Genomic DNA, 11755 nt, shown 5'->3' on the forward strand with positions numbered 1-11755 from the left:
CTCTTTCCAAACATAATATGAGAGGAATATTTCCCTTAGATCACAGAAATGGGGTTATTTAAAAGCTTTTCGTGAAAAAATCAGGCTGAGACAGGAGCAAAAAAACTTCAGGCAAACAAGCGATTTTGAGAGCGAATACAAAATGATGCCGCGTGTTGTGGGGTGGTCTTCAATCAGGGAAGAGCACTGTATAAATACAGACTATCAAATGAAGTGAATCCTTTAGGCATGCCTTATAGAGAGCACACCTATAACTGCAGGTAACTATAGAGCTGTTTTTCTAAGTTCACCTTCAACTCCTATTTATTACATACCAATTATACGGGGCTAATTGACTCCACCTGTTCATTAGAGGAATGACTCAGTATCACCTGTCGCTCTCCTCAATTAACCTGAGCTGCCCCGCAGCGAAAAAATTGCCCGAGAAGCTGCGGCCAATCCCTGGGGGCAGTGTTCAAGGCCAGGTTAGACGGAGCTTGGGGCAATGTGATCTAGCAGTCCCTGACCGTGGGGGGATGGAACAAAACGAGTCTTAAAAAGTCCCTTCCACTGCAAGTCATTACATGAATTAACACAGCGGGCACGTGACTTCCGCCTCAGAAGCGATGGCGCCCGCCTCGCTCACTTCCGCCTCGGTAGCGATGGCGGCGGAGCTATTTCCGCCTTGCCCACGCCCCGCCCCGGGTCACGTGGGCGGTGCGGCGCAGCACCCGGAAGTGGCGGCCGGCGGGTGCCCCCGGCTGGGCGCGCGGGGCGGGAGGGGGAGAGAGGCGGCGGCGGCTCCGGTGCTCCCGGTCCTGGTCCTGCTGCTCCTGCTCCTTATCCCCGGGCCCTGCCAGCCGGTGAGCGCCCAGCAGCGATGGGAACGGCGGGGGTCTCGCTGTGGAGACGGGCCTGCCCCTGATCTCAGCGCCCCGCACCGAGGAGGGAGCTCTGAGGGGCCGGTGGGCGCTGAGGCGAGCGGGGCGGTCTCTGCCCCTCGATACAGTCTCTGCCCCCTCGGGACGGTCTCTGCTCCTCGGAACAGCGTCAGCCCGGAGGGGACGGGGGACAGTGCGGGACGGGGATGTCTTTGGGCTCTGGAGCGGGGTCGTTCGACCCCTGAGGGAGGGAAGGGAGAGGGTCGGGACGCGGCCCCGCGGGGAGCCCAGAGCCCCCCTGGGGGCTCCACTGGCTGGGGGTCTCTCTGGGGTAGGGGCTGCCTCAGCCTGTGCTGCAGAGGGGAAAGCCTGAGCTGAGCGTCTGGGGTCTTGTCCCCTTCTCCCCGCCAAGCTGTGGAGCCAAATGCGGGTGAGGAGGGGGAGGGAGCAGGGGCTGGGGGTAGCATGGGGCAGGGTTGGTGGGAGCAGTGCTGGGGGAGAGGGGAAGGTGCTGCTGCCACATGCCAGTTACCCATAAATCTTCTTTCTCATTGTCTTTTAAAATCAATAATGAATGGAGGATGTCATTAGTGTAGAGGAATAACTCACAGGGAGACTATTACCAAGTGCTCTGAGCACATCCAGAGATGATTCTTCCAGAGGAATTGTTTTTAAAATGTTGAAGTTCTTCATGTTGTTTGGTTTTACTAAAAATGAAACTTGGGTGTTTAGAGGCTGATCATGACAAAGAGCATCAAGCTCTTTGTGGTCTGAGTTACCATCAGTAGCTGAATCCCTGTTTTGAGTTGATGGTTCAGCTTCTCTGTGGCTGGAAAGCACATGTAGTTGTTGTTAATGTGAGTATTTGTGTGTACAAATTTAATGCTGCATTTCTGTGCAAAGGAGAAAAAAACCCATTTCAGTAAGAGGGCAGTCTCTAGTGCAAGTTTCCTCTTGCCTGGAAAGAAAGGCAGCCCTTAGGAGTGGCAATCACAGATGCTCCTTCAGAAGAAAGCTGGTGGAAATCAGCCCAGGTGTTAGTGGCCAATGGCTCACTTCCAGGAGTGGTAACAGGTGAACTGGGAAGTTCAACATTTGGCTTTCAGGTGGACTCTAAACTCACTGTGGTATCAGACAAGGTGCAGGGCCAGCACAAAGTCCACCTGCATGGTGCCTTTTCCTTACCAGCTGTAATGGCACAGCTCTGCTCCCAGCCCCCAGCAATTAGCTTAAGGGTGCTGAAGGACTGAGGTGGCAGAAGCAGTGGGGTGATCACAGCAGGAGGAGGTTGCCAACCCTCTCTGGCGACCAGAGAGAGCAGCAGGGAGAGTCTCCCTCTCCGGCGCCTCTGTGTCCCTTCGGTGCCCTGACTGTGACTTCTGCTTCTTGGCCCTGCCACTGTAACAGTCCAAGATAATGTGTGTTTTAAGGCATTTCCTGTAATTTTTCTGCCACGGTTTTGTCACTCTGTTGTTTGCTGAAGAGCTTTCAGGAAGCTTTTGATGTGTGGTTATGGGAAGGAATTAGTGTGAGCTGTGGTTTCCTCGCTCCAGTGACTGCAGGCCCCCAGCCTAGGAAAGCATCCTTGCACCTGCTCTGCTTTGCAGCTTCTTGGAATAGATACTTTTTACCCTAGCTGTAATTTTACCTGCTGCCAGACTTTGATAGAGAGCAGAACAGTTGGTGCAAGCACCAGAGTGAAACCACACAAAATTTAAACAGCAGCCATAGCTGAACATCCCACCTCAAACCTTTGAACATGGGAGGTATAGCATGTGCTCTGTAGATGGTGTGTGTTTTTCATGCAATTTAGAAAGTACTTTCCCTTTTAAAATGAATATGTTCTTCACTTGGAAGATGGCAAATGAAGACTGAAAGATGAGGAAATTGTAGTTAATCCAGCTGTAACCCCATAAACTGGTTAAGCTGTCCACCAGCAGCTCTCCTGCAGGGACAAATGAATTGGAGTGACTCACAGAACACAACAAAGTCTTACTTTATAAAGAATTAAGAAACAAAATCTATTGATTTAAACTTGGCCACTGTTAAGTAACAAGAGCAAAAGTTTCTTTGTTTTTCTGTGTTCAGTGCTGTGTGTGAGTGCATGAAAATAATCTCCCAAGGCAGCTGGCTTTCAGGGTGAAGCTATTGAGTCTGCAAACTTCAGAAGTGTTTGATGCCATTTGTTGTATAAATGGAAGCTAATGGTCTCTTGCTGCTTAAAAAAGAAAATCCAAACAGTTAAATCTTGGAGCTACCTCAGTGTTTATTACTAATTAATGGAGTATTATAAGATACTCATTATGTATGCTTGGACATTCTGGCTGGGGAGTGAATTAGTGGCATTCCTGTGTGGATCCAACTCAGAATCAATTTGTGCTGTATTAATTGGTGTGCTTCAAGGATTTCTTCATTGGTAACTCCTGACAAGAGCCTGCTTCTGTGTGGATAGAATTAAAATTTCAAGGATTTTCTGTAAATTAAGCCTCGGATCAGGTGATGTTCCTGATGTGCTCTGGGACTCGTTTAGGTCAGTTATACTCAGATGGAAAAACGTGACCTGAATACTGAGTAGGTTCATGAAATAATGTCTGTGGTGTGAATTCCTGAGTGAATTGTATGAATATTTATTAGCTATAAACTTGGAGTGCCATATCAATTTAAAATAAACCAAGAAGATGCTTTAGGTTTTGAAGCCACTTACAGTCTGCAACACAATTGACTTTCTCTGCAGCTGTCACACGGGAATGCTGCTACAGAAGCATCATCATTTCTTAATTAGGTTGGTGCAGTAAGGCAGTCAGGTGACTGCCTCTTGGGAGAATAATTGCATGCTTTGATGAAAACTGAGCAAAAGTGAACTTGGTGTGAGTCAGAGGTAGTGCCATCAACTGATAAGAGCAAATCAGCCTGCACTGCTTTATTTACATAGCAGAGCTTTTGAGAACTGCCCACAGTGAAACCGTGCTATTGATTTCTCATTCTCTCTTTTTCAGGCTGACCCAAGCTGAGTTTTTTCTAAACATCATGGGAGAGATTAAAGTCTCTCCTGACTATAACTGGTTCAGAAGCACAGTTCCTCTTAAAAAGGTATGTACATCTTGTGGGTGAAATATCTCCTCTTGTTTTTTAGGGGAAGAGACTCAGTGTGGCTAATGCAGAGCAGTTGTGGCTGTGCTACTGAGCTGCTTTGTCTCCTGAACTCTTGTCCCACATGTCATGTGAGTGCATGAAAGCACACCCTTCATCTTCATGAGCTTCTTGGAGGTCACTTCTGCCTGTGGTGGGGAGCAGAGTGTCAGCTGTGAGCCATGGCCGTGGTACCTGCCATCCTAGTGCCAGCCCTGCTGAGGAGGGGGCTCCAGGGGAGTGCTGTGTGCTGGGCATCACCTGTGTGGCCTCTCAGAGCAGCCTGAGGGCACTGGACTGAGCTGCCAGAGCCACCTCCACTGTTCCTGCCTATTGTCCTCAGGCCAAAGCAATGTCCAAAGGCACCTTCCCAGCAGTCAGGCAGGCTCCTGTGAGAGGGAATGTCCTTAACCACAGGGGAAAAACCCAGACAGTTTCTTCTGCTTAGTCACACTGTCCAACCACTTTCTCCTCTTGCTTGGATTTCCCCACTGCCTTTCACTGAGCCCCAGGAGAATGTTTGAGGTGTGCAGGGCTCCAACTTCTGCTCTCTACATGCTGAGTGGCAGAGGGCATGGAGTGCAGTGTGTAAGTCCTGACCCACTAAAGCACTGTGTACCTTCTGCAGGTCAGGCTTGCTGGGGCTGTGGTTACAGAGTGACCTGCAGGAGCCCAGACTGTGCCAGACAGAGGGACAGCCCTGCCTTTACACCCTGCTGCTGCAAGCAAAGTCACTGCTGTGGCTGTGCAGGCTGAGCAGCAGTGTCCTGTCTAGCCTCAGGTGTGTTATAGTTTGATTTTGGGCTAAGCTGACTTTGGTGTGGTTCCCTTACCTGGAGGACTGTGTGGGCTGCAGAAGCACCTCTAGGGAAAGGCTGCAGGATTCTCATTAATTTTTGCCAGTTTGTGTTCTGCAGATAAGAAAGGTGCATTGCTGCTGACCCCACGTGCTCTGTTGTTGCCTTCAGGCAGTGCCTCACTGGGTCACCAAAGCCAGGGCCAGTAGAAAGACGTGTGGGTGCTCTGAGGTTCTGCTTGGTGGGATGCAAGGTGGTGAATGGAAGGAGCTGGAGGTTTTGGTTCCGAGGAAACATGGTTCTGCTGCAGCTCAGTGCCAGCCACTGCCTTCAGCTGCTGCCAGTGCTCAGGGTTTCATAACTGGGGATGTGTGTAAGCTGAAGCTGATGGTGACCTGGTGACCTTCAGCCTTGAGAATGTCTTACCCTCCTGAGTGCTTCTGTCTCCTCAAAAGGCAAATGATGCCACAGGGCTGAATATGGGGAATGAAGAAATAAACAAACTAGTCCTGGTTATTGGAGAAGGAATTTAAAAAAAGCTCAATTTGAAAATTTACTTATTCTCTGAAGCAGTCTTTGGGAATCCATTTGCCTGCATTATCCCCCCAGAAGTGCAAAGCATGTGCAGTACAGAGGAGGGAATGACCAGCCTTGGTAACTGCTGTCAGATTAACCTAAGGAAGCAGAGCCAGAGCAGTTTGTTTGAGAATGTGCTGAAATGTTTCTCCTAACAGGCACAGGAAATGCACAGCTCCATCCTCCTTCCTGCCCTGGTCAGATATAGGAAGTACAGCATAGAAAACAACATTTTTAAACCTAATCTTCTGCTTTGCCTTTGCGCCTCTATTTGCATACACCACTTGCTCTCTTATCTGAGTCCTTCCTAAAAGTTTTCATCAAGGGACACTCTGGCCCTGCTAAATAGTTTTGCTCTTTGTTTTGAGACAGTGCAGGTTTTACCTTCTGTCTGAACTGTAGCTGATCTGCATCGATCAACCAGAACAAGAAAAAGGTTGGTGCCTTCCCAAGTCAGGAGTTAACCACACTGCTGCCTACACAGCTTAGGAGCTGGAGTTAAACTGTCCAGCTTACAGCTAGAAATCCACCAGAACAAGTGCTTAAACCATTGATTCATTGTCTGGGCTCAAGGAAAGAAACATTGTCTGTCTGCCTCAGCTCTCTTGGCATGGACTAACTTTGGTTTTTTTCAAAGACTGTGGTGTGCCTTTGGAAATAGTCCTAAAGGTAAACTTGGTAGTAGCCACCCTGAATGGATCCAGCATTGCTGATGGAATTACAGCTGAGAACAGCAAGGCCTGGAGCCCAGGGGTTGTGTGCAAGGAGTTGTGGTGGGGATTGGGAGGGCTTTTGTACAAGGTTTATGTTTAAATGGTTTCAGTGGTCTGGAGGCTCTGGTATGCAATCTGTCTTTTTTCATAAAGACTTTAGAAAACAACCTTACCATGTGATTCCTCACATGCTCCCAGAGCCTGAAATACTGGCTTTATTAGCAGCAGATTTGTTAGTCAAGCAAATCTGATTTGTGATACACTGTTCTCCTCTGATTGCTGAGAAGCTTAGCTGCTGGGTTGGAAAAGCAAATTGTGCTTGTATATTACTGTTCAAAAAGCTATAAAATCTTGATATAGAGAGGGGATGCGTTCTGGCTGCTTAACTTAGGTTTTCCCCAGAGGTTTGTGCTTGTTGATCTGGTACAAGATGCAGCTTCTGCTGGGTTGTGGAGTTGAAAGAACATCTAGAGTATAGAAAGCAGTTTCTGGTAGAACAGGTCTTGTCAAAACAAGCCAGGCTTTGGTGCTGCTAGAAAAGAAGACCCAATTCTTAACACTTCTGAAGTCACTAATTTTGCTAGGACTTGTGGTCCTGTATGAGGAGCTGCTCATTCAGGATAGCACCTCGGGTGTGAGTAATCTCCCTCAGCCAGCTGTGTGTCCTGGTCAATCCAGATGCTCCTGAGATGCTGCCAGGTGATGGAAGCATTTTTCCCTCCAGGTCAACCCTGCAGTGCTGCCCTGGGAGTTGTCTGTGTCTCCGTTTCTGGCAGGCAGCTCTAAGTGTTTCAGATCAATAATTTGTGGTGCTACCTGCTTGATTCCACAGGCCTGTGTGGTTCCAGACCTGTAACATCATCTGTCCGTGGATGCAAATATCAATGGTTGTTTCAAAAGCTGTCCCTGGGGCAGTGCTCGCTCTTCCAGCCTCCAGCTGCTGCTCTTGGTACCCTGAACTGACCTCCTGGGTCTCTCCTGTGCATGGTGGCTCCTTTCCTGAGGTGCAGTTCATTATCCAGCTTATGTCACAATGCACAAAATATTCTGTCTGATGGTGTGTGGCCACAGTTCTGTTCCAGCTGTATCCACATTGTCATTCCACTTAGAAAACAGCCTGAAAGCTATTGTGAAGAGTAAAAGAAGGTCCTGAGTATTAGAGCATTTACTAGAAGTTGGAAATTTCTAGAAGCCATCCTGGAAGCTGGCTGAAGAACCTGACTTGTCTTGTGTTTTTCCTCCCCTCTGTGTCTCTCTTGCCAGATAATAGTAGATGATGATGACAGCAAAGTCTGGTCACTGTATGATGCAGGGCCAAGGAGCATTCGCTGCCCTCTTATATTTCTCCCTCCTGTGAGTGGGACTGCAGATGTGTTTTTCCAGCAAATTTTGGCACTGACTGGATGGGGCTACAGAGTTATTGCTGTGAGTATTCCCAGTCCTGTGTCAAAGGTGGTGTACTTGTGCTTGTTGTTCTGATTAGAGGTTGGATAATAAATTTCTTAGTTTTGACTTAGCACAGAGTTTTTTGGTGGATTCCCTAAGTTGCACTAGAGAGTAGTTAGCATATGGATCCAGGCTGGAATCTGCTATATGTCCACAGCAGCAGTTACCAAAACCTTGTTGACTTCAGCCTTCTTTCCTCCTTGTGTGTCCTGGACACAAATATTTTTTCCCTCCAGCTGCATCTTTGTTAGCCCTGAGGCAAACACATGAGCTAGTTCAGGGTTTCCATGTTTTCCTTTGGGAATGTGGATAACATGGTTCTTAGACTATATAATAGCTGCAGATTCATTCCCTAAATCCTACCAGCCTGCTCTTTTGGGGCTTCTCAGCTCCTGAGCTGAAGTGTTGATTTGTACAATGTATTAAACAGCCTGGCTTCAGGAGTACCACTGCCTTTTGCAGCAGTTAATGACTTCAGTTTCTGTTACATGCTACAAAATCACTGAAGAACCATTCCAGCCTCCCCTGCCACTGATCCCAGAGTGAGGCAATGCTGCACTTTCCCCAGCAAACTCTGCTCTGTGGCACTTTGTGGTTTTGTGTAACTGAGGGGGAGGTGTTGGCACCCTCAGGCTCTGGGGACCTTGAAGAGGAACTTCATAACACGGGAGAGGCACAGCACTGTCTTGAAACTTTCAGTGTGAGAACTGGTACAACTTTGAAGCAGGATCTCAGCCAGTTTTTTCTAACTTTGTGCTATTTTAGTTGCAGTATCCAGTGTACTGGGATCACCTTGAGTTCTGTGATGGATTCAGGAAACTCTTAGACCACCTTCAGCTGGATAAAGTGAGTGCTCCAAGACAAGGCAGTGGACAAATTGTTGCAATAAAAACCTGATGTTTGAAAGTCTCATTTAAGAGCCAGTACAAAAAACAGGATACAAAAATACAGCCTATAAATAAAGAGGCTGTGTTGCAATTTCACATTTGAAACTAGTTTATTTTTGAAGGTGAATGCCCTTGGAAATTGTCACACTTGGCCTAAATTCAACTGCTATTCCAGGACTATTAAATTGTATGGGTTAACTTCATTTTTTGTGAGATCCTGTGGAAGTTATCTTTCCTAACTCATATAGTACAGAACACCACAGCTGAGTCTGTTGGGCTGGAATAGCCATAGAGAACAAAGTGAAATATTTGGGTTTTTTCTTAAGCTTGATGAACACAAAGAAATTAGCACTATGAGTCTTTGGGAAACATTTCCTTTTTTTAGTATTTATCACATTTATATTGCACATAAAACCAGGAGATGAATGGAACAGTGATTCTTTAAAAAAATGGGTTATAAGGACAAGGTATACTTGAATGACCTATTTTTGTAATGAAACACTCTGCTCAGAGGTCATATTTCATCATCTGTTTGGTTTTGGTTTTTTTTTTTCCCTTGCATTAGGTTCACCTTTTTGGTGCTTCTCTGGGAGGCTTTCTGGCTCAAAAGTTTGCTGAATACACACACAAATCTCCCAGAGTCCAGTCTCTGATCTTGTGCAATGCCTTTAGTGACACTTCTATTTTCAATCAGACGTGGACAGCAAACAGGTAAAGCAGACAGACATGCAAGCAGACTCATGGCATTAATTTTTTTGCAATGAAATGTCACATTGATTGGTTGGATATGTGTCTAACCTGATTCCAGCCTAGGGGAGGGAGGTGTGGAATGGAATACTTGTGGCTTTTAAAAGCATACCACAAGGAGAATGGAAATGTTAACAACTGAGAGTGTGGAATTAGACTAATTGTTCTGTGATCCTCTGTGTATGTGTGGCCAGATTTAAGAACTCTGCCTGTTGTCTAACAAAACCATTTAGAGCAAGAAGAGTGTTGTTCACTATGTTTAAAGTATATGTTTGCTACATAACTAGAAGTTTCTTCAAGGATTTAATTTGAAGTTAAAACACAAAGCCTCTGCAAGGAAAGAAAGTATTTACAATACAGCATCTTGATGTTGAGTCCTTGGTGCCTGAAGATATAGTTACATCTTATTTCTGTTTTAGCTTTTGGCTGATGCCTGCTTTTATGCTGAAAAAAATTGTCCTTGGGAATTTTGCATCTGGTCCTCTAGATCCTGAGATGGCTGATGGGATCGATTTCATGGTGGACAGGGTAGGTGTGCTCTGATGGCTGTGGTGTCACTCTGTAGTAACTGACTGGGAGGTTGGGGATATTTCTGCTGCTTTCTTTATTCATGACCCAGGAGGGAGGAGTGGGAAGTGGATCTTTAGCAGTGTTGACTGTCACAGTCCCAGCAGTTTAACTGATTCACTGACCCTCTACCTTAGTTCTGTTTATTTGTGTCAGTCAAGAAGAGTTAAGGAACTGAGGTGGAAAAGGAGAAAATGGTGGGATAGGTCTGTAGGCCATGCTCTGGGGGCAGGAACAACTCATGGAATGTGGTTTAGGCATTTGTCTCCTGCAGAGTAATACTAAATTGGAATTACAACCTCCATCCCTTTAAAACTATCTCCTCTTTGGCTGTATTATTAATATTGCATTAGCTTCCTGCAGTGAAATATGTTGTTAATCAGTTTTTCTCTCTACTGCAAGCTGGAGAGCCTGGGCCAGAGTGAGCTGGCCTCACGACTCACCCTCAACTGCCAGAACTCCTATGTAGAACCTCACAAAATCCGAGACATCCCTGTAACCATTATGGATGTAAGTGAATCTCAATTTTTTAATTAAACACTATTTCCTCCCTTTAGCATGTGGAGCCACACTATTCAGTAAGCAACTTAGAAAGCATTTGCAGCATGTAACTTCCTATTTAGGGAAGCCTTCTGCTGACTGGGCAACACTGGCTTTTCTGTGCTGCGTTATGAATGAGATATTCTGTGCCATATGTTTCAATATTACAGTATTGGCTTGCTAGCTGTCAGTGCCCAGGTTTGCTTGTTTTGTTTCATTAACACCATTCCACAGAGAAGCTGAGGGTCTCCTCTGGTAGCAGCATGCAGCCAATCTGATGTAACAAGAAAATCTGAGGTTTAGAACTCACTGCTGGGACTTGTTCCACAGGTGTTTGACCAAAGTGCGCTTTCAACGGAAGCAAAAGAAGAAATGTATAAGCTTTACCCTAATGCCAGAAGAGCTCACCTCAAAACAGGAGGCAACTTCCCCTACCTCTGCAGGAGTGCTGAAGTCAACTTGTATATTCAAGTGAGTTCCTGAGTTCAATCTATGAACATGTTTAGCCACAACAGTAGAAGGAAACTCCTGTTGAGCTTCTTTTGTTACTAAACTTCCCTTTCTCTGTGCTGCTGGTACCAAAGGGCAGGGCTGGGAGCAGCTGTGTCTGTACTGGGCCAGCTTTGGGGGTTTTGTGTCTCTGAACTCCTGTACTCCAGAGCCGTGGTTTCACCCTCACAAAAGTTACTCAGAAGGAATGTTTCTATTTTACCAAATACTGTGCTCCTACACCTGTTTCTGTTATTTCCCATGCCCAACAGATCCATTTGCTGCAGTTCCACGGCACCCGGTATGCAGCCATTGATCCCTCCATGGTCAGTGCAGAAGAGCTGGAAGTCCAAAAGATCAGCCTTCACACCAGCAACGAGCAAGAGGAGCAGTAGGCTTGGGAGTGCCAGTGGAACAGAGGCATTGCTTTGGTGGTCTTCCTGTGTACAATCAGCTGTTCCCACTCTGCCTTTTCCCTCGTGTTAGCCGATTATCACTGTGTGATTCCAACAGGATCAACAGTCAGTGCACTACCCGTGGACAGCAACCTCCAGCAGTGTAATGGGATAGCTCTGTTTAATTTTTAGTCTTTGGATTCAAGGAAGCATCTTAGAAGACTACACTTTTAAAAATAAAAGACGTTTTTTCTACCAAAGTCTTCACTGTATCATGTTCTTAAGCAGAACGGTATTTCTTTTTATATTTTTCACTTGGCTGTATATATTACCACATGCAGATTGTGTACTTATAAGCTGACATATATTTTTGTTGAATATTTCATTTAAAAGTTGTTTAAGTGTCAATATTGCCGTCACTTATGTGCTTCGTACATTGTGTTGTAAGTTAGTTTGTTTCTATTTGAAATAAAGCATTTGAATTTTTAACTTTCTTGCTGCATAAAAATGGTTTTCAATAAAACTTCACTTTCAGCAAGTGTCTCTTGTTTTGACTCCAAGAAAACAACAGCTGAGCTCACTGCAGTCCTGGTTTGCCTCTACAAACAC

The 11755-nt window shown here is 46.0% G+C and overlaps 1 protein-coding gene across 1 annotated transcript; it reads left to right on the forward strand.

The window, feature by feature from the left end:
- Positions 1-702: 702 nt before the first annotated feature.
- SPG21 (SPG21 abhydrolase domain containing, maspardin) lies at positions 703-11680 on the forward strand. The gene is made up of 9 exons (XM_009090044.4): positions 703-842; positions 3857-3950; positions 7339-7500; positions 8287-8367; positions 8974-9119; positions 9575-9683; positions 10125-10232; positions 10593-10733; positions 11024-11680. The coding sequence occupies exons 2-9, from the start codon at positions 3888-3890 to the stop codon at positions 11144-11146; spliced, it is 933 nt and encodes a 310-aa protein (XP_009088292.1). The 5' UTR covers positions 703-842; positions 3857-3887; the 3' UTR covers positions 11147-11680.
- Positions 11681-11755: the final 75 nt, after the last annotated feature.

This window comes from Serinus canaria, chromosome 10 (genome assembly GCF_022539315.1).
Source record: "Serinus canaria isolate serCan28SL12 chromosome 10, serCan2020, whole genome shotgun sequence".
Taxonomy (NCBI): Eukaryota; Metazoa; Chordata; class Aves; order Passeriformes; family Fringillidae; genus Serinus; species Serinus canaria.